The sequence below is a fragment of the Canis lupus genome, chromosome 10 (genome assembly GCF_003254725.2).
Source record: "Canis lupus dingo isolate Sandy chromosome 10, ASM325472v2, whole genome shotgun sequence".
Lineage (NCBI taxonomy): Eukaryota > Metazoa > Chordata > Mammalia > Carnivora > Canidae > Canis > Canis lupus.
In genome coordinates, this window is record NC_064252.1 from 11952797 (window position 1) to 11976389 (window position 23593).

The following is a 23593-nucleotide window of genomic DNA, read 5'->3' on the forward strand; positions in this document are numbered from 1 at the left end:
GCCTCTAACCAATATGATCAATATTTATAATGATGGCCCAATTCAATGTCTGTCCCATAAATTGCACGTCTTTTGCTAAACCTAGAGACATAAACGGTGATCGCCCCTTTTGGATCCGAGTTGGGAATTTCGTGCTGTATTTTCACTTTTCCTATCTGGAGAACTCAAGTGGGGTGGAAGTTTGGTCTAAAAAAAAAAAAAAAAAAAAAAAGTTGACCCAAAAGAGAGAAGGCGGGCACAGAAGGGACATTCTCGAATGCTCTAGGCGCTGTGCAAAGGATGGAATCCGGTGTGTCCCACCCCAGTCGCACCCCCCCCGCCCCCCGCACAGGGTAAGGTACGCGTGGACTGCGAGTTGCAGGTTGTGCTCGCGGCCCCCCACTCGCGCCGCCTGCAGAGCCCAGGGCGCCCCCGCCCCGCGCGGGGAGCCCCCGTTCCCACGGCAACCGCCCGCCCAGGCACCTGCCGCGCGCCCCGGACCCTGCGAAGACCCCGCCTGGCGCCAGGGGGCGCCGGAGCGCACCGGCTCCTCCCGCCCCCGCGGGCCCCGCCCCGGCCCCGCCTCGGCCCCGCCCCCGGCCGCTCCCGGCGCCCGGCCCCGCCCCCCGCGCAGGCGCAGTCCCGCGCTCCCCCGGCGGCCCCGGCGCAGTGCGCCCGCCGCGGCCGAGCGTGTAGCGGCGTCTGCCGGCCGCCCTGTGCCCTCGGCGCGGCTCCCGGGCGCGCTCGGTACCGCGCGGAGAGCTCCGCTGGGCGCGGGCAGCGGCCCCGGTGGTTTCGTCAGGTGAGTGCAGCCGCGGGAGGCAGAGGCCCGGGCGCGGAGCACCGCCCCCCCCGCCCCCCCGCCCCCCCGCGGCGCCCGCCTCCCGCCCGCGAGCCCCGAGCGGCGGCCGCGCAGGTGCAGGTGCGGGTGCAGGTGGGGGCGGGGACCCGGCGGGCGGCGGCGGCGGGCTCGGCGCCTCGGGGTGCCTGGGGCGGCGGCAGCAGCAGCAGCTCCTCCCCCGGCCCCGGCCCCGGCCCCGGGCGCGTTACTCATTAACTGCGCGGCCCCGAGCGCCCGCGACCCGGAGCCCGGGGTACCTGTCGGCCGGGCGCGCGCGGCTCGGAGCAGGGGGGGGTTCCGAGAGAGCGCCCCAACAGGTGGGGACCGGGGCGGGGCCTGGGCGGGGATGGGGGGCCTCGCGGTCGCGGGGGGTTCACGGGGGGACGGGTCCCGAGAGAGCGCCCCAACAGGTGGGGACCCCGCGGGGGGGCCGCGGTCGCGGGGGCGCGGGTTACGGGGAGGTGGTTCCAAGAGAACTCCCAAACAGCTGGGGACTCCGCGCCGCGCGGGACCTGGGGCGGGGCGGGGATGGGGGGCCCGCGGTCGCGGGGGGGTCACGGGGGGGCGGGTCCCGAGAGAGCGCCCGAACAGGTGGGGACCCCGCGGCGCGCGGGACCTGGGGCGGGGCGGGGATGGGGGCTCGCGGTCGCGGGGGCGGGTCACGGGGGCGGGTTCCCAGAGCGCCCGAACAGGTGGGGACCCTGCGGCGCGGGACCTGGGGCGCGCTGAGGCCGTGGGCCTGGCCGCGGAGTCCCCCCCGGAGGGACGAGCGACGCGCGGGGCCGGGGCGTAGGGGTCACGGTGGGCAGGTGTGGGCAGGTGTCGGCGGGGCCGGCCAGCGCCGGTGGACTCGACAAGTGACGATGCCAGGTGCACTCCGCGGCGCGCGAAGAGGTGCCAGTTGTGGGATTAAGGAAGCAGACCTGCCTGGCTCGGGGGATGCGGGGTACCCCGTGCCGACCCTGAAGCCGCAGCGGGTGTAGGTTCGTGGAAGGACCGCGTATCCCCAGGCCACCTGTTTCACGCTCCTCTTTCCCGCTCCAGCCCCTTCCTTTCAGGGTAGGAAAAAAAAAAGCCCTGTGATCTTTTGCCGTGGAATGATTGCATAACTGGAGGAGACCGATAAGCGGATTAAAACTGTCCTGTTGTAAATTGATCGGAAGACCCGGGTTCTGTTCCTTATCCTCATTCTTATTTTGTTGTTCATACGGTTGGTTTTTTTTTTTTTTTTTTTAAAGGTGAGTGACAAATCAAGGGGAAAAGAGGCAGAATAGATTTGTAGGTCATAGTAAATATTTGATACTGTTAAATATTCCACCAGTTTTATGGGGCCTTGTTCTGTTAACGTTTGTTATTTATTTACTAGTACTAGTACTGCGCATTTTAATAGGGCTTTCCATGTGTGGACAGACATTGAATCTCAGCTGTGGTTTATGGGATCTAATCCTAAAGCCCTTGTGGAATTTATAGAAGTTACTGTAGCAGTTCCTACTATTTTACTACAGTAGCGTATTCCTTATTACTGGAAGAAAAGCCTTTGAATTTTTTTTTTTTCATTTTCCACTAAAGTTAATGTATTAGTTCATACGTTCATTAATCAAAGAGGAACACTTTACTGTAACTCCTCCTTGTGTGTTTGGGCAACAATTCAACTGTGATATTGAATACCTCTAACCTTTTACCAGGTTAGATACTTGTTTGGCAATTTGTGGGTTTTCTAATTAGATATACTGTACTTTTTGAATTAGTATAGTTTTGCATAAGCTTCCTTTAGTATTTTTTTTCCTGTAACTTTTTTTAAACCCTCAGTTCCCCACTACACACACACACAGGTATTCCACAAATAATTTTTATAATGGAAAGTTTCTTAGAAATCTAGATCCCCAGCAGTGTTTAATACAGCAGAGCAAAAACTTGTAGTTCACAGTAGTTTTGCATCTATTATTGTAGTTAGTGCATTTTTTTCCCCCCTCTTCTCGGCGGGACTGACTAAACCATCAGCTAGTGAAATGAAAAACTATTAATCTGTTTTGAAGTTTTATTTCCATTACTTACTGTGCATGTGATCTTCAGTAAATCATATAACCTCCCTAAGCTTATTTTCTCCATTTGTAAGTGGATAGAGTATTAGGTCAAACCATGTGACTGCCAGTTTTCGACTGTTTTCAACATGATTCAGACTAATAGGAACGTTTTAATGGGGGGATGCGAATTAAATGAGTACTCCACGTGAGATGTGGGGGATGGGGGAAAGCAGCAAATACTAGCTTGGTAGTGGGCCATACACTGTGTCCTAGGTACCTTGACTCTTTTGGTCTCGAATTCCTGGGATATAGGTGGTATTATCACATTTTACAGATTAGGAAATTGAGGCTCAGGTAAAATAACTTGCCTGTGGTTACTTAGTTGTTGGTGGTCTTATAGATGATTAATGGCAAAGCCGGGATTGAAATCTGAGTATGGCTGCCCTAAACGGAACTCTTAACACGCTTGCCCCTTCCATTCCTTTCTACATCTTCTGTAGAAGAGCTTTATAGTTTTAAGCAGACAGCTGATGAAAGGTGTTATTGTCATTTGTATTTCTAATTTAAAAGCATCCAGGTTTTCTGGTGATGGTGCTACCTCTACTGCTTCTCCTGCTATTGAGCTTATAGCTTACCGGGTGTCAGATTCTGGTCTAAGCACTATCCCAAGTCATTGACTCTCATAGTGACTTGGGAGTTAGCTAATGCTTTGTTCCATTTTATAGTTGAGAAGACTGAGACACTGGGAAGTTACGTAGCTTGCTTTAAGGTCACACGGCTAATGAAGCGACAGGACTGGATTAGAAAAGTCAGGCAGTTTGTGTTTAATGTCCATGCTCTTAACGCTACACCCCACTACTTCATGCGTAGATTGTAACACTGAATTGTTTTTAATTAAGCTTTTATGAGATACTTAATATTAGTATAATAAGTAATTCTTGATGTGTCACCAGAGATTTGTAAATGAGATCTTCATTGAGCATCTATCTACTCTGCAAGTCACAGTGAGAAGTGAAAGGAAAGGATTCATGGAGCCCAGAAGACAGGCCTTATAATCACTCTCGTGTGTTTTGTAAGTTTCTCAGAATTTAGAAGTCATGTTTCACACGTACCTGTTGTCATTTTAAGGAGTGCCAAACAAGACAAAGCATTAGAAACAGTTGGAGAGTGGGGAGGAAGGATGAGTTGTGGACAGGTAGTGCGTGTTAAGGTAATGAGGGAAAACTTTCAGGATATTCGGAGGGAGTACACTTTTTTAAGTGTAAAGCTTTATCTCACATAAAGTTTCAGTTCAGGTGTAGTTCACTAAAGGGTAGTAAGTTGATTCCTAAATTAAATACTTCATTTCTCCTGGGTATTTTAAAAATAAAATATCTGAGCTTTTGAAAACTCCTTACTAGCTAATTTCTCCTGTTCTCCTTAGTTTTTCCAGGTAGTATTTCTTTCTTTTTTTTTTTTCTCTCTCTCTCTCTCTCTCTTTTATGCCTCCAGAGTATGGAATACATGCTTTTCTTAGTTTTGGCAGTCATATTGTCTTCTAATGTTTGTTGACAGTGAGTTCTCTGTCTCTAGTGTACAGGTGCCTTGAAGGCAGGGCCTAAGTCATCCTACTCCGTGTTACCACTTTAGCACTGGGCCTGGAACCCGGAGGTACTGGGCTGTGTTTGGTGATGCGTGTCAGTGGAAGAATGTCAGGATGTGCTGAGGTTGATCTAGCAGGAGTAACGGAAGTATGTGCGGAGTAAGAATCGCAGGGACTAAGGGAAAGAGGGGAGGGATATACTTCCAGCAGGTAGCATGAATTTGCTGTTTTTCCCTCTGTTTTCCTTTTCAACTTAACAACTAAATGAGGTAGTTTTTATAAGCTTGAATTGTATCTAGTCATGGTTAGAAAAAGGTGAAAAAGTCATCTTGATTCATATTAGAGTATGGGCATCAGAAAATTAGAAAGCTGTAGCCATACGCTGAGATTACTCAGAGGAAATGAATGGAAATTATTGAAATAGTTCAAGTTTGTAGAGGATTTATTTCTTGTAGTTAGCAGGGTTGTAAACATAAGCGTACGTAATGAGGTGGATAGAAGTCTACACACGTGAACTGTCGTCTGGTATAAAGAAACTCTGCAAGTACGTGAGAGTAACTTAGAAGCTTAAAAGAGCATATGATGCTAAGAATTAATTTTTTTTTTTTTTTTGCTATGAATTAATTAAATAAGTGAATGGTAATTTGATGTGCCCAGATAGTAGTAGTGAGTGTTTGGGAGCATCTGGTTGAGAGGTCAGGGTAAAATATAAAAAAACAAAACAAAATAAATTCAGAAAAAGTAAAGTACTTTTTTTCAGAAAACTAAAAATGCATTAATTTTTTATAGGAAGAAAATTACATTTGAACTCTATATGTCAGGAGAAAACTTGTTTTCCTTTTTATGTTAGATAAATAAGGATCCCTTGTGGTTGTAAGACAAAACTCTTAGTATGCTCTTGTGATTTTCTCTTTCCTGTATTCATTCTTAGATCCTTTTTTTTTTTTTTTTTAATTTATTCATGAGAGACACACAGAGAGAGACAGAGGCAGAGACACAGGCTGAGGGAGAAGCAGGCTCCACCCAGGGAGCCCGATGCGGGACTCGATCCTGGGTCTCCAGGATCACGCCCTGGGCCGAAGGCAGGCGCTCCACTGCTGAGCCTCCCAGGCGTCCCCTTCTTATATTTTTATAGATAGCACTGTGTTTGTATTGTGCTTTGCAATCTCTGGAACATTTTTACACTGACAGGTAAGCCATTTGATTTTTTTTTTTCAGATATAGGTACTGGAGGTAATACCACCCATTTATAGATGTTGAAACTGAGGCCCAGAGAAATTAAGTGACTTGTGCAAGTTTACACAGCTAGTTAATGACGGAACCTGAGCTAGAAAAGTTTTCTGAAACTACTTTGATAAAATGCTCAGGGTGCCCCAAACTTTTTACAAACTCAGTTTATCTAGTCTTGATACTCTTTCAAGGAACTTAATTGTTTTACCTCTATTTTTGATTCCAAGGTAGCCTGGAATCACTCTACTCTTTCTGCTTTGCTATTCATTCCCTCTCTAAAGACTTTTATTGCTTTTTTTTTTTTTTATCCAGTCAACATACATCTCAGTGCCTGCTGAATGTTGACATATATTCTTGCACATGTAAAATAAGAAGGCTTCCACTATTAGGAAAAAGAAACTTGGAAAACATTATTTTTTAATATTTCTGTTCCAAGGATTTGTAAATACAATATTCATAAGCCAGTTGCTAATTTCTGAGCATTTTCTGAAAACCCTTAATTTAAGGATTTGCAATAACTAGCATCTCTAAATAAGTCAGGTTGTGCATTTGCATCCTGTAAATTCGTAAATGGAACTTAATTTGTGATCTGTTTTAATAAGAGTGGGAAGATTGTGTAGCTTGATTGACCATCCAATTTTTCCCTTTAGTTATTAATTAAATTTACACATAACATAGAGTGCTTCTTAAAATAGAAATGTGCTTTTTTGTTACTGTTACTACTAAAATGTTTGGGAAGCTGACTTTAAAATTATGGTGAATATTAATGGGAAAATTATTTATATATGTAAATACCACACATATATTTTTCCCCTTTGTTAATACAGTATTTGAATAAGTTTTAAAGCTGTTTAATTATGGAGAATTTCAAATAAAATAAGTAGATGCAAAAATGTAATGAACCTCAAAGTATCATTTAGCCCAGGAGTCAGCGAACAGGGTAAGTCCTGTCCTATCTACTTCTCCCCTTCTTGTATTATTTTGAGCAAATTCTAGGTATTGTACACTTTCATCTGTAAATACTTCAATATGTTTTTTAAACATTGAAGAGTAGTTACAATACTGTTACACACTTTTAAAAATTAACAATTCTTTAGTCTCAAATATCCAAGTTTTTTTGAATATTTAGGGGTAAGACCCCAATAATCAAGCATCTGTTTATTTTTATTTATATGCTTTCCTCCCCTCCTCCAAGTTCTATAAGAGGCTGAATTAGTATTTTAAATCCCACAAAACGGCAAAATAGAGAGGAAACGATGATAGCAAAGAGAATATAGGAAAAAAGAAGACAAAGCAATAGTGAATGCTCATTTCAGTAGCCATGAGAAACTTTAGTTTTCCCTTTCTGGACGTAAGACAAGGGTTCAGAGATTAAACAGTACTCTATTTAGATTACTAGAGTACTGTACATTAGATTACTAGAGAACGGATTACTGTTCACTCATTTATGGTTCATGGAGTGAGACCTGCCCTAGAGAGCCTCTGTCTTGATCTACCCTTTATCTGAATCCTGCCTCTCCACCCCACAATCAGTTTTGCCTTTTAAGTGGTTCTTGGGTGCAGTAGAGTCACGTTTCAGAATGACACACAGCAGGGTTAGAATCCTAGCCATTATTTACTGACCATTTGACTTTGACAAAATTACCTTTTCCGAACCGGTTTCTTTTTCTGTAAAAAAGAGATAAGAGCCAGTTCAAAGTATGCTTCGAGGAATAACTGGAATAATGTATATGTGTGTATGTCATACATGCAGAATGTGTATGTGTAAATGTAGGTCACACTCTTGTGTGTTTTTTTTTTTCTTGTGTGTTTATATATGTATATGTGCACCTCCATCCCTTCCATCTCAAAGTATGACCTTGATCAGGCCTTTATAACCTCTTGGCGAGCCTGTTGCAGTAACGTCTTAACCAATTGCCTCTAGTCTCTCCTCTCTAGTTAAAAGTCCTCACTGCCTTGGGAGTCATTTTTTCCTAATGACTCCATCACAGCACTTGCTCAAATGTAGATCTCACCAACTCTTCAGGATAAACTACGCATTTTCCATGTTAAATGAAGCTTTTAATGATCTGTCACATGTTTGCTTCTCCAGCCTGATTTTGTCACTCTCTCCTTTGTTAGTTTCATTAGCGCCAAACCGTTATTCCCTGACTGTCCTGTTTTATTGCCTTGTCCATCTATTGGACTCCTACTCAGCATTTAAAATCTAGCTTATATTTTACTTCTGCTTGAAACATTCCATTCCCCCACAACCCTCAGGGTAATCATTTAGTGGCTCGCAGCAGGCTGTGCACCATCTCTTTAGTCCATTTTTGTAGTGCCATTCTTAGAACTTGGTGCCAGCATTTGCCCTGAGGATTGAAGCTGACAATCATTCTTCCGTTCTATGTAGAATAAACACAATTGATAGAAAATTTTATTTTAGGTGCACTAATATATGGTGCATATATTTGTTAAATAAAAAATATTTGTTAAATATGTTTTAAACATTAATGTTTTTTAAGCAAGTGAATGAATAGATGGAATTTGTAACACTCCAATTCATTATACACTAATGGCAGTCTAATTTTTAGTGACAGAAGCTGTTTCTTCTGTAATTCATGCTAAATTAAGAAGTCATTTGGGAATAATAAAAGCATCTGGACCTTCCGCCCTGCCTTCCATCCTCCAGCAGTCTGTCAATAAATTGAAAGAGGAAAATAACACATATGTAAACATCTATGTATGTTATATACAGTGTGTATATATACGCAGTATCATATATAGGTGCTTGCTTTGTTGAGGAAGAGCATTTAGAACAATACACTTATGATTTAATTTACTTTTAAATATTTTATTTATTCATGAGAGACACACAGAGGCAGAAACACAGGCAGAGGGAGAAGCAGGCTCCCTGCGGGAAGCCTGATGTGGGACTCGATCCCAGGACCCTGGGATCACGACCTGAACCCAATGCAGATACTCAACCACTGAGCTACACAGGCAACCCACACTTCTAATTTTAACAATATTTTTAAACCAAAAAAAAACAAAAAAACACCTTTTTTTTTTTTTTCTTCTTCTTCTCTTTGATGATGATGTTTGTGCAGAGATAGTGTGAAAGAATATTTGGCCATTATTAGAAAAGACCTTAGCATCATAATTAGTAATAACTAATTTTAATTGGTCAGTGGCAGCTATGGTGCTAATCCCTTGATGAGTATTGTCTGGGTTAATTCTCAGAAACTTTTTGAGATAAGTACAGTTATTATCCACATTTTTCAGGTGAGGAATTTAGAGCTCTGAGGTCACATTGTCAGTAACCAGTAAGGCTAGGACCTGAGTCTAGTTCCAGAGTACAAGTTTTTTGGTGAGGTAGGGAATACTGGTTAATTCTTCCTATTGGGAAGTCAGACCCTGGTCTTCCTTCTGACACACAGATACACTCACCATCTTACAATCAGGATCTTGGGGGCCAGTTCAGTCACTACATAGGTGAAGATATTTGGGCTCAGAGAAGTTTAATGGCCTGTCCAAGTTTGCAGGTGTAAGTAGAGACTGGTCAAAACTAAAACCTTAGCTTTCTTCAGGTACTGGTGTTTCTGTTTTGCGGTGTACGTGTAACCTCCTGTGTTGGAAATGTTTTGCTTTCAAAGCATGTGCTTGGAGGAATTTTAGCAAATACAGAATTAAAAGTATTTAATTTTCAGATATTAAATTGATAGGGAAAAAGATTAAGGCTACAGCTTAAAAGTGCTTTTTCCCCCCTAGAAGTAGATACTTTGTTTCTTGCTTGTTAAGTAAGTCAAATGAGGGGAATGTGCTTTTTGTGAGAAAACAGATTTTATTTGTTCTTTTGAACTAATATAAATTGAGTTTCTTGATTTCATTTAAATTACGTACGCGTATTCATTTTATCCAAGTGTTTCAGTTTTTAACTGAAATATTGTACCAGCAATTCATCTTAATTCCTTGAGTTATCCTAAGGATGCCTCTTATTTTCAATTAGAAAATTCATTGTAATTAGAAAAATTTTTTTATGACATTAGGATTTTTTCCTAGGCATTCATTGATTAAATGAGCTAATACATGTGAAATTCTTAGCAACAGTATCTGACACATAGTTAGCTTTCAGCACATACTGGCTGCTATTTTTGCTAGGATGATACTTTTTGGAAGAAGAAATAACATGAAATACATATGGGTAATCAGAAGTAAATTGTTTTGGTCAACTTTTCCTTATGACTTGATGTCAGCTTTATTGCTTAGAATTCAGTAATAATAAAGGCAGATAGACTGTGTTGGTAATTCAGCCATAAGAATTTAATGTGGTCAACTTTTTCACACATTGGTAGTGATCCTTAACAGGTTTAGTTTATGAATTGGGATAATCTCCAAAAGAAATTAAATTCTTTGAATTCTTCATTACTTGATGCAAAGAATACTACTGCTTCAAAATAGCAGTTTATTTTTCTCATATGAAAACTTCAAATATGAAATAAATCTTAAAGCTTCCTTATATTTTAAAGAGCAAAAGATTTTCAGATAAGTGTGATGGGTGGCTCAATACCAGCTAACTTACATTTTATGGAAATTGTGTATGTTTGAAAAAAGGGACTGAATTTAATCTTATAATCTTTTTCAGAAGTGACTTGAATTTAAACAGTGTAAATGTATCCTCCGGAATGAATACATGGTAGGTCGAGGCACTGCTCAGAGGTGCTGTCCTAAGTGTTATGTGCATTTCTTTTCTTTGTCGTTATGTAAGGTCGAAAACCCGGGCACAGGGGCATCTGGGTAGCTCAATTGGTTAAGCACTTGACTCTTGATTTCAGCTCAGGTCATGATGTCAGTGTGGGAGGTTGAGCCTTGCATCAGGCTCCACGCCCAGCATGGGATTCTCCTTCACCCTCTCCACCCCGCTCAGCTGCGCTCTCTCTAAACAAAACAACACAACCCAGGCACAGATTTCCGGATGAGAGAGCTTAGGCACAGGTTGGCCCAATAATCAGACAGAAGCAGGATTCAAACCTGCCTCTCTTTGAGATTTGTATTTTCATTACTTTTGCTTCAGATTTTAGCATATTTATAATCTCAATATTTGTTTTGCTTTCACACCTTTGACATGCCTAAAAGCCCTTCCAAGGGCTTTGTCTTTCTTATTCTTTTTTTTTTTTTTTTTAAAGATTTTTCTTTCTTTATTCATGAGAGACACAGAGAGAGGCAGAGACACAGGCAGAGGGAGCAGGCTCCATGCAGGGAGCCCGATGTGGGACTCCATCTTGGGACTCCAGGGTCACGCCCTGAGAGGAAGGCAGATGCTCCACCGCTGAGCCACCCAGATGCCCCATTCTTATTAGTTCTTACTTGTACCTGATTCTTTTATTTTACCAGTTTTCAAAATAATGAATTGGCTCCCTAGCACCAATGAAAGGAGATTAATGAGATTTTGTTTTTATTTTTAGTATCATCATGAATTCAGTGATTTAAAAATATTTTTGTTTCAGTTCCTTACAGATAGTATCTGTTTGACGTTCAGATTGTCCTATCTTTGGTTAGTGGGAATCCTTTTGATACCACTCCAGTAGTCTTTGATAGCTCTCTTGCTTCCTGGTGTAACAGGATGTTCCAGGGTCATTTTGTACGGTACTGCCCTTGGCCTGGAAATCAGCCATTTCTCTTAGGAGGCCTTGTTCTTTTTTTGTAGGAAATGATATTACTCTGGGCACAAAGGGTACTCATTGCTCCTGAGTTGGTTACTGTTGTTTTTATCCTCCTCAGTGAATAAATTTAGGAATTTTTTGTTTTAATGGACTTTTTTTTTTTTCTGATTGATTCAAATTTAGAACTTGAGTTTTTACTTCTTTGATTTGATATTTGTATCTCATATGCTGAAAATCTTAATTCTGAAGGACATTTACATGATAACTTATTTCCTTAAAATTAATAGTTTCATGACAGCAATAATAATATTACTGAAAATAGTTAACTCTCTTCATATTCTTTTATCTTGTGAATGTATTCAGTAAGTGCATGTCTATGTTTTAAGACGACTTATATTAGCTCTTTTTTATGTTGTTAAGCTACTGTTCAATACACAGCTAAATTTGTTTTATTTTTAGGGATTCTATCTATCTATCTATCATCTATCTATTTATGATTTTATTTATTCAGAGAGATACAGAGAGAGGCAGAGAGAGAGAGAAGCAGGCTCCATGCAGTGAGCCTGATGTGGGACTCAGTCCTGGGTCTCCAGGATCATGACCTGGGCCAAAGGCAGGCGCCAAACAGCTGAGCCACCTGGGCATCCCTAGGGATTCTTTTCAAAACTTTAGTATTGTTTTATCATTTACATGGTTCCAAGTTCAAATTCAAATCTACAAGGCAAGGTCCATTTGGAAAAGTCTAGCTTTCATGCCTGTGTCCTCTTTCATGCCTGTTATCTCCTCTTCCTATAGATTCCCTATTTCTATTAGTTTTTGGTTTATCCTTCCACTTTTAAAATGTAAGTCCATATGCTTGGTAATACATCTATTGTACATACATGTACAGTTATATGTGTATGTTATATATATGTATTTTTAAAAAATTATATTTTCTCTTACGTAAAAGATAGCTTCTGTGCATAGTCACTTATTTTGTTTTTTAATTTGTTGATATATCCTCAGGATCCCTTCATAGCAGTATGTAGATATTATTCACTTCTTTTTACAGCTGTCTAGTGCTTCATTATTAAGATGTACATTAGCTCATTCAGTCTTTTGCTATAACAAGACTGTAGTCAGTCTTTTGCTGATGTTGCTAGTGTTATGCGTGTATCTGTTCTTTTTTATTTTGCTAGTGTATCTTTGGAATAAAGCCCTGAAAGTGGGGATGTTGGGTCATAGGTTTAATGAATATGTCATTTTGACAGATATTGTCAGATTTTCCTCCATAGGATTTGTACCATTTTGCATTTCCAGAAACGCAAATGCTTTCACATTCTATGACTCAGTGAACTTGTAAGGTGTAAAGATGTGCATTAAAAGCATAAGGGGTAGATGAAAGGAAGTCTCAAGTAGTTGCTGATAAAATGTCAAAGTTTAATGAAAACCTATTGTCTACTTGAAAGTGAATTTATTAGTAAGCTATATTCAAGTGAAAGTGAAATTTTCAGGGTTAGATGTTTGGTGTATGTGCGTATTATTGATAAAGAATGAAGAATATTCTTTTGGATGAAAAATAATAAGTTGAGTGTTAAACACTTTAAATTCCTGGTTAATATGATCTTTCATTTTGCAAGTGAATATTTTGGGTGAAAAAGAGAATTAGTTTTGTTTTGAGGACTGAAACTATTTGCTACAACAAAGAAAATGTTGATTGGATATGAAATTTGGCAGTTACAGGTTTAGTAGTTACAGTTTTCATTGTATATACCCTTGAAGGTTTGTGACATATTGTAATTGTACTTTTGAGAGAATATAATATTAGGTCACTTCTCTTCCTTCTTTGCTTTACTGCAGCCTTTTTATTCTTTACCTGTCTTATTTTAAACTCTTTTTATTAAGGATATGAAAGAATTTTTCAGTTTAGCGAATAAAATTTTTTGTATTTTATGAAGAAAGTAGGTGCTATATTGGTGCTTTTGTTTGGGAATTTGGGTAAGTTCTGGGAGGATACTGCTCATGATTATCACAGTTTTATTGTAGGAAGGAAAAAATTGAGAAGTGGGGTTGGGTTCAGATCATAGAAGACTGATTTTCAGGCTGTTAAATTTGGACTTTATCCTGTAGACAGTGGAAAATCAATACAGGATTTATAAGATTTACATTCTTCAAGTTAGAAATGTGAGTGGTACACTTTTTAAACTTGATGATGTAATTGAGTAGTTATGTGAAATACTTTTTCCTTACGGAGAAACATGTTATTGTTAATAGCTGACTATGGTAACAAATGTTTATTGAGGTCCTATTGTGTGCCAAGTACATAGCACAGTGTTAAGTACTCTATTTGGATTCTCTTAATCCTTATAGCACCCTGGAAAATGGAGAGAATGTTGTCATTCCCATTCTCATCCCTCAGAGGAGAAATTTAAGGCTTAACGCATTATCCTAAATTGGATCCGGGGCCTATAAAGAAAGCCATTATTGGGGCATTCTATGAAATTTGACTGGGGCTTATTGATTGAATGGTTGTATTAATCAGCATTAACTTCCTGATTTTGATGGTTTTATGGTTAGACAGGAAAATCTCCTTGTACTTAAGATTTATATATTGAGATATTAAGTGGTAATGGGCATCATGTCTAAAACCTATTCTCAAATGGCCCAAAATATGAACAGTTTCATAATTTGGGTAAAAGGTATACCTAAATTTGAAATTATCCATTGATCCTTGACAACATAGGTTTGAACTGTATGGGTCCACTTAAATGTGGATTTTTAATTTTGTTTGGATAAACACAATACTGTAAGTGTATTTTATTTTCCTTAATATTTTCTTTTAGCTTTATTGTAATAATAGTATATAATACATATAAGTACAGAATATATGTTAGGTGACTGTTATTGGATAAGGTTTCTGGTCAACAGGCCAACAGTAGTTAAGATTTGGGGGAGTCAAAAATTATATGTAGATTTTCGACTCTGTGGGGATTTGATGCCCCAGTTGTTGTGTTGTTCAGTGTCAACAGTTTAGGATAACGAATATATCTCATTCCAAGCATGCACGTCTATATATACATATTTTTAACTGCCTCTCTTACTCTAACCAGTGTCATATGATAGAAGAATTAAAAATCAAGCAAATTTTTCTTTTTCATCATACTTATTAGTTAACTCAGTTTAATAGCATATTAGCTATAACTTTCAAGTTTTGTTCAAATCAGATTGTTTGCCTTTTGTAATGTTTATACTTTGAGGTTAATAAATGTTAAAATGACTACAGTATTTTTTCTTTGCTTTTATTGTAAGTTTATAATTTATGATGGACTCTTAAACACATTCTCTAAGTTATACGTTTTAATTTTAAATGTCACTATAAAATAACTGCCTACTTTTTGTTTTAACATAGGTTGTCTTATGATGAGGCTTTTGCTATGGCTAATGACCCCTTGGAAGGCTTCCATGAAGTAAACCTTGCTTCACCTACTTCTCCAGACCTTCTTGGTGTGTATGAATCAGGAACTCAAGAGCAAACTACCTCACCAAGTGTCATCTATCGGCCACATCCTTCAGCTCTGTGCTCTGCCCCTCTTCAGGCTAATGCCTTAGATGTTTCTGATCTTCCCACACAACCTGTGTATTCATCCCCAAGACGTTTAAATTGTGCAGAAATATCTAGTGTCAGGTAGGAGATCATCAAGATCCTTATTTTGGAATATTATGTTAAACAAATGGACAATTTGCTTGGTTACCTTAAGTTTTGTTATTTCAGGAAATTTGAATAAGCTTGGCCATGAAAAGGAACAATACATGTTAATGTTAAAGAGCAAGGGTCTGTGAACTTTATTTATGTAAAGGGCCAGGTAGTAAATATTTTAGGCTTTGCCAGCCATACATACAATCACTGTTGTAGCTATGCAGCTCTGCTGTTGAAGTGTGAAAATAGCTACAGACAGTATGTAAATGAATAAACTCCAATAAAACTTTATGTATGGACACTGAATTTTGAGTTTCATATTATTTTCCTATGCCACAAAATATTATTTTGATTTTTTTTCAACCATTTGAGAATGTAAAAATGAATTCTTGGCTTGTGAGTCTTGCAAAAGAGGTAACAGGCTGGATTTAGCTTGCATTTAATTTTCTGACCCTTGTTCTAGAGTAACACTGTCATTCATTTTTTTTCTTTTATAAAGATTTTTATTCATTTTTTTCTTTTATAAAGATTTTAATTCATTTTTTAATAAAGATTTTTATTTTTTTCCTTTATAAAGATTTTTTCTTTTATAAAGATTTTTATTCAATTTTTTATAAAGATTTTTAAGTAACACTTATCAAATAGAACTTTCTGTGATAATGAAAATGTGATAGCCATTGGCTGCATGTGGCTATGAGGTTTGAAATGTCTTAGTTTGATTTTAATTTTTTATAATAATTAATTTTTTAAGTCAAATGTTAAATTCTTGCCATTAAACATGGTGGCTGTCACATTGGATAGTGTAGTTGTAGACCTTTGTGTTTATGCCAGATCTGTGTGAGCATATGCTGATGTTTTCTGAACTCTCCTTTACAGCATCCATGTTACAGATCCAACACCTTGTTCTACCTCTGGAGTCACAACTGGGTTAACTAAATTAACTACAAGAAAGGACAACTGTAATGCAGAAAGGGAGTTTTTACAGGGTGCAACTATAACAGAGGCTTGTGATGGCAGCGATGATATTTTTGGGTTGAGTACTGATAGTCTGTCCCGTTTACGAAGCCCATCTGTTTTGGAAGTCAGAGAAAAGGGCTATGAAAGATTAAAAGAAGAACTTGCAAAAGCTCAGAGGGTAAGCAGAAAAGATACTTTATTCTTTCATGTTTTGTATCTGAAATTAACATTTATTCATGAAGTGGGGCAACTCAGATGAAATCATTGCAGTGCTACATTTACTTTCCTATGTGCACAGTCTCAGCTCCTGTTGGGCAGCATCTAGGAATCTGTGAAATTAGTGGAGTAGTAAAGAAGCTCATCTGATAGTACTCACTGGGAAAATGAGAATCTGAAACTTTTTTTTTGTGTCACCTATGTTGCTTGCTCCCTGTCTTACAGTATCATTAATGCAAATTTGGTGGGTTATGTTCTATGTGTGGGTTTTCCCCTTATGTGTGGTTGACTTTATGGTCCTTCACTTGAAGTCATTTCATCCAAATCATTTTGTTTTGAGGAATTGTTTAGTAATAATTACCTTTCCCATTCAGCTGGGCTTGAATATTTTCTGTATTTTACCTTAGAGAATTTTCTTTTCTTGGTAATTTGCTGTATTTCCCATTTGGTCATGTTTAAAATTTCTGCTATTTCCAGTTTTATGGCTATGTCTTATTCTTTTTCTGTGACTGTAATTACATTTCAGAGGAAAGTTTATAGCACCAAATATTATAATTAGGAAAAGGGAAAAGTCTCAAATCAGCAATCTAAGCTCTCACTTTAAGAACCTAGGAAAGAAATAGTAAAATCAGATCAAACAGAAAGAAAGAAGTAATAAAGAGCAGAAATCAATGAAATTGACGATAGAAAAACTAGAGAAAATGAATGAAAGTGCTGAATCTTTAAAAAAAACAAAAACAAAAACAAAACCGGTATTGACAAACATCTAACATGACTGACAAAAAAGACAAATTATCAGTAGCAGGAATGAAATAGGTATCTAACTTCAGACATTGCAGATGTCAAAAATACAATAAAGGAATAATATGAACTCTATAAACTTGAGAGTTTACATCAAATGGACCCATTCACGTTTAGAAACTTGACAAGACATTTTTTATGTGTAATTTTTAGCATGTCAGTGTCATTTCACAAACATATATTCCCACTCTCTTTGCTACCAGACTTTTAAGAGTATAACATTGATTTTTGTATCCCTGGTGCTTAGCATAATACAATACAATGCCTGGCATATATGTCTCCTTATTAATGCTTCAGTGAATGGCCAATAACTAAAATAGCTATACACATAGCTTATATCTTTAACCTATTTTTGTGTTCCTTAAAGTGAGTTTCTTGCAGGTGATACAGAGTTAGGTTTTGCTTTTTTATCCATTCCAGTAATTTCTACCTTTTAATTGGCATATTTAGACCATTTACACTTAATGTGATATTGATATGGTTTAGTTTAAATCTGCAATTGTACTGTTTTGTTTGTTCCATTTGTTCTTTTTCTTTGTCCTTCTTTTGGATTAATTCCACATTTCTTTTTATGATTTCATCTTATCTCCTTTGGCTTATCAATTATGTATCTTTGTTGTGCTAATTCAGTGATTGCTTTAGGATTTATAGTATACATATTTAACTTCTTCCTGTCTACCTTCTAATGATGTTAAACTATCTCATATACAATGGAAGAACCTTATAAAAGCATACTTCTGTCTGTAACCTTTGTACTACAGTTTTTGTATATTTCACTTGTTTATATGTTTAAACTCCACAGTGTATTGTTACTATTTTTGCATTGAATGACTCATTATCTTTTGAAGAGATTTAGATGATAAGAATCTTTATATTCACCTGTGTTATCTGCTGTTTCAGTCACTCTTCACTTCTTCTGTGAATCCTGATTTCCATCTGATAATCATTTTTCTTCTCCTGGGAGGACATCTTTTAACATTTTTGTTATGTACGTTTACTGGTGATAAATTATTTTTAGTTGTTTTTTCTGAAGAGGTTATCTTTTCTCCACCTTTGTTTTTGAAAGATATTTTCACTTGGTAAAGAATTTTAAATTGATAGTTTTTCCTTTTGGTACTTTAAAGATGTTGCTCCATTGTATTCTAGCTTGCATTGTTTCTCACAAGAAATGAGGTGTTATCCTTTGTTCCTCCACATGTGGTGTAAGCTTCCTCTTTAGCCCTGGCTATAAGCAGTTTGATTATGGTGTATCTTGGTATAGTTTTCTGCATGTATCTTATGCTTGGGGTTTGTTGAGCTTCTTGAATCTGTAGTTTGTTAATTTTCAAATTTGGGAAGTTTGGGCCATTATTTCTTCAAAAACTTTTACAACCTACCCTATCTCTGTTCTTCTTCCAGACTCCTGTTACACATTCATTAGACTGCTTAAAATTGTCCCACAGCTCACTGGTGCTCTGTTCATTTTTTTTTTTTTAATCTTTTTTTCTCTTTGTGTTTCATTGTGTGTAGTTTCTGTTGCTGTTTCCAGTGTCACTCCTCCTTTCTTCTGCAGCATCTCATCTATAAATGCTATACAGTGTATTTTTTTTCAGACATTATAGTTATCATCTCTGAAAGTTTAATTTGGGTCTTTGTGATATTTTTTTGCTGTTTAATAAGTTCAGTCTTTTCTCTAGGTTCTAAAATATATGAAGCTCAGTTTAACAACTGTTTTAATCCTTGTCTAATAATGCTTTCATCTTTTTGAGTGATAAGCTGGACCAAATTGTAGGGCTCACCTAATTTGTTTCCCGTATTTGGAGAATTACTGTCTGCTGTCGAGTGCCTAGTGTCTTAAAAATATTTTAATGTATTTTTTCCAGGTTTTTAGTTGTGTCAGGTGGGGTTGTAAATATCCCTGTTGGTCCATCTTGATTAAGAGTCAAAGTTCTGTTTCTGTTTATATTTGTTCTGTACCACCCAGAAACCCTAATACAAAAACCTACACTTATGCATATGCTCCAATAATTCTGAGCTTCATGAGGATAAGATTGCAAGTGTCTTTTGCTCCTGATTATATTTTGAACACCTAATGGGTTCTCGATACATTTTGCTGAGTATATGAATATATACATGTGTATACAGTTACATTGTTATAAAATAGATGCACATATTAATTAGGGACATGCTAGCTGCTTGTAAGCAACTCTTAAATTTTAGTGATTTAACGTTAAAGTTAATTTTTATTTATTGAGCATTTTGCAGCAGATGCGTATAGTTGATATGTGGTTCTTTATGAAATAATTCAGGGATCTGGGTTTCTTCTTGGATCTTTATAATCTTTTAGAATTTTATTGTTATCTGTATCTAATCAGTGAGGTGAAAGGAAAAGAAAGCTTGGAGAAGGCACACCTGTTTCTTAAAAAGACTTGGTTTAGAAGTGACACATAACCTTGACTCACATTCCATTGGTGCAAACCAATTTCATACTGATATGTAGATGCGTGGTGGGCTGGGAAATGTAGCCCCTGGGTAACCACTTCCGAACAACAAATCCATACTGTGTACAAGGGGAACACCCATGTGATCATTGATTTTGAGGTACAGGGATGCCAGAGATGTAATTCTCCACTTATTTGGCCTTCCACAGGTCATTGCTGAAGACCAGTTTTGGTAGAATTCTGGGGTAGAAGTTGGACTTGAGTTTACCTTTATTAAAATGTTGCTTCCTGGACTCTACCCCAGATTCTGCTGAAATAAAATTATTGTGTTGAGGTTTGAGAATATATATTTTTAATAACCCCCCTTCCCCCCCGGTGATTCTTACATTGTTAAGTGTGAGACTTACTGGTACAATGTGTTATTTTCAACTTTTAATTTTTTTTTCCTTAAAAGAAAATGAGTTAAGTTGGAAGATAAAATTAAATGGAATAGCTTGCAGCCAGATAAAGTCATTCAGAAATGCATACCTGTGTCAGATCCATTGTTCAGCAGGGTCCCACTAACTGTGGTCATGGATATTCATAAACATTTACTACATTCCTTCATAAACAGATATATTTCTTGGAGAGAGGTAGTACTGACAATATTGTACAAGGCCCTGTAGGGGGCAAAATAAATTACATTTGACCCTGTCTTTAGGTGTTTACTAGTTGGGGAGATAAGATGTATACATGGTCATACTTCACAGATTCTGAATTATACACTTTTTTCCATATTAACCATCATGACACTCATCATTGTCTACTTGTATGTGAACTTGGTCATAGTTGTTCATGTTGTGATTAATTCAATTGAATTCTGTGAGTTGGGTTCTGTATTTTTTGGTCTTAATTGCTGGCTTAAATATCTTCAAAATGACTTCACTATGATGACATTGAAATAGAAAGGTGTAAAAAAAAATAAAAATCTGTGTTAGCTTAAAAGAGTTTTTTCTTTAAGTTTAAAATGAAAATTCTTAGTGAGAAAAATCACATAGTTTCATTGACAGCATTTTTTCTTTCTTGATATATAAAATGTTTATCTTAAAAACCATAGTTTTGAGTTTGATGGAATGCGTTTGATCAGAGTCTTGATGTTCTGTGTTTTGAATATTTCTCAAATTTCTTTTCTCCAGTACAAGTACTCTAAATTTGTATCTATTGCCTAAAATGCAGCAGTAATCAGTGAACTGTTTTCTAGTCTTTTTTTTTTTAAAACCTCAACAACCTCACCACACTTCCAAGTAACCATTTTGAATTGTAAATCTTATTGTTGCTATCCTGTTTAAAATCCTTCAGTGACTTCCCTTGGCCTTCGAGATAATCTCCCCTTATTTTTAAAGGAAGTCCTGATTTCTAAGTGCGTTTTGGGATGGGCCATAAACCCAATTTTCTGGCATTAATCTTTCTGTGGTGTTCATCCCTCATTTTTAGCTACTATTAAACATACTGTTTTACTCCTTCCTCTACATTTGGCAGATTCCCACTCTTAGTATGGAGTATCTTTTCATATGTATATTTGCCTTTTCTCTATCTTCTTTGTTGAAGTGTCTGTTGAAGGATGCCTGGGTGGCTCAGGGGTTGGGTGTGGTCCCAGGTCCTGGGATCCAGTCCCACATCGGGCTTCCTGCGAGGAGCTTGCTTCTCCCTCTGCCTGTGTCTCTGCCCCTCTCCCTCTCTCTCTCTGGGTCTCTCATGAATAAATAAATAAAATCTTAAAAAGTGTCTGTTGAGGCACTTTTTGCCCATTTTTCAGTCAGGTTGTTTGTTTTCTTATGGTTGAGTTCTAAGAATTTGTTTATTTTTTTTAGCAGTCTTTTATCAGCTGTGTCTTTTGTAAATATTTTCTTCAGTCTGTGGCTTGTCTTTTCATTCTCTTGATATGCCCATCTTTTAGTTGTAGTTCTACAGTTCAGTATATTTGCTTCTCACCCGTCTCCGTCCTTAGTGTTAAAGCTTCCTCCCAGCCTCTTCTGGATTATGTAGATCTTCATTCTTGATCACTGAATCACACTCCTACGAGAAAGATTCTCTAAAATTTTACAGGTTTATAATTCTTTGTCTCTGACCTTTCACTTGAAGGACACTTTGGCTGGTTATAAAATCCTCATTTCACATTTTTCCCCCTTGAGTATCTTCAAAATGTCATTCTGTTGTTTTCTAGCATAAAATGCTATTGACATTTAATACCTATCTGATTTTCTTTACCTTATAAAGGTGACTTAACTTTCTTATTATGGTAGCTTCACATACTTGTGTTTGTTTTCCATGTTTAAATGGATTGAATTTCCCTGGACCATTAGGAGGAGGCTCCTGTGAAGGAGTAGGATAAACCAAGGTAGCTTTCTCAATTTTATGTTCAAGAGCTTTCCCTTCTGTTGTTATTGGTATATCTGTGTAGCCACTTCTGTCTCTCAGAGGTAAGCCTTGTTCAAGAAGGCTTTCTCCTCTAGCCTAGTGTCTCTGCAAACTTTACAGGCTTAATATTATGTCTAGGAATGATATTTCTAGAAATAGAAGAAAAAATACTTTTTCGTATGCTACTTTTGCGATCTGTTTGCTTTGCAATCTTGCCACCCTCTTTCTCCTTTAATATCTGAGCCTTCTGTCTCTCAGCCTCTGTTATTCTTGTCCTGCAATTTGGTTTCAGATTCCAAGAGGGCAGTATCCTGGAAGAGTCTCTTTGCTGGATGCTCTCTAGTTCCTGAGAGTTGAGGGCTTTGTGGTAGTTTGCTGCTTCAGGGCTGCATATAGGGTTTCATACTCCACCTGCAACTTGGAGCCTGTGGAAACCTTTTCCTTTTTCTCCATTTGTTCTCAAATTCTCCCAGTTTCCGCTAAGGTCGAATCCTCTCCTTTTGGGTATTTGTAATGATTTTTTGGGTTCTGAGGCTTCATAGGATACCTCTGTATTCCCTTCCCCTTCCTGCTATCCTTCCCCAGAGCTGCTCATTTTCTGGTGTTGGCAGTGTAGCCAAGTTCTGTCATAGTGTAAGATTTGTGGGGCTTTCCTTACCTAGTTTTGTTGAAGATGTGGTCATTGGGTTCTTCTGATACTTTAGTTAGTATATTTAGTTTTCTGGAGTTGTCTTTGGGGGATTCAAAAACTGTGCTGCTACACAATTACAATACAACTAACTCATTATTTCATTAGTGTAATTGTGATCAATATATAGGAAGCTTCGATTTTTTTTATCCTAAATTTGAAAAATTAGAGCAACATATAAAAGTACGTATTATTTACATTTTTAAAAAGGATTTTTTAAAACATCTATTTGAGACCTTTTGAGAATTCATGTGTAAATGTAGGATGTGATTTTGTCATTAACATTTTTCTTAGTTTTAAATGCAAATATGTATCATTTGCCTCTGGTTGCAGTGCTAAATGGGTATAGTCTCCTAATGGAAATTTTAAAATAATTGCCATATGGTACATAAAGTTATCTATAAGTGAATAAATTTTAAAGTAAATATGAAAACAACCCACTGAATTTTTATTGAAATGTTAAATGCAATTAAATTCCTGTTTGATGGAAATAAATATGTTCGGAGAAAAGGGAAAAAAGAATGAAGTCATTTAATTGTTTATTTTCACACGTAACATATAATCCTACTTAATCTTTGGACGTCTCATGAAAGAAACATGAAAATTTAATATGTGAGTTAGAATTATTTATAATTTTAGATTTGCCTGATTGTCTTCCACATAGCAAGTGCTAAATAAACATTTTCAGTTTGAGCGTTGTAGAAGGGGACAGTATTAATATTTTGTCATTTTATTAGTAAAGATTATGTAGTCTGCTGAATCTAACTTCAAACTATGGAAATTCAAAATAAAATGATCAATTTTTCATAGGAACTGAAGTTAAAAGATGAAGAGTGTGAGAGGCTTTCTAAAGTACGAGATCAACTTGGACAGGAATTGGAGGAACTCACAGCTAGTCTGTTTGAGGTTGGTCTATTTACATGTTGGCCAAGAGCAACATCTTGATTTTTATATATTGATAGAATTGTTTTCTGAGGGGATCTTGAAAAAGATATGCTTAGCTTCACACATAATTTATAAGTCATCTAAGAAAAATGAAATCTTTAAGAAATGTAGAGTCTGCAACTTAAAATGATGGGAAAAGAAAAAGACCCTGTGGGCTACCAGTATCAGGTTGTTTTAAAATGCCTGTGTGGACAG

The 23593-nt window shown here is 38.0% G+C and overlaps 1 protein-coding gene across 8 annotated transcripts in view; it reads left to right on the forward strand.

Moving 5' to 3' along the window:
* The first annotated feature begins 648 nt into the window (after window positions 1-648).
* The window catches only part of LOC112677866 (RAB3A interacting protein), a 40741-nt gene continuing 17796 nt past the window's right edge, over window positions 649-23593 (forward strand). For 2 of the 8 annotated variants that reach the window (XM_025476617.3, XM_049115159.1), the window contains exons 1-4: window positions 649-781; window positions 14687-14962; window positions 15851-16109; window positions 23264-23359. In XM_025476617.3, the coding sequence (XP_025332402.1) occupies window positions 14712-14962; window positions 15851-16109; window positions 23264-23359 (606 nt within the window). In that variant the 5' untranslated portion in view covers window positions 649-781; window positions 14687-14711. Of the gene's footprint in view, window positions 782-1002; window positions 1138-3791; window positions 3917-10280; window positions 10332-14686; window positions 14963-15850; window positions 16110-23263; window positions 23360-23593 lie in introns of those variants that run through there. The other 6 variants (XM_025476620.3, XM_049115160.1, XM_049115158.1 and 3 more) reach the window with 5 other exon arrangements.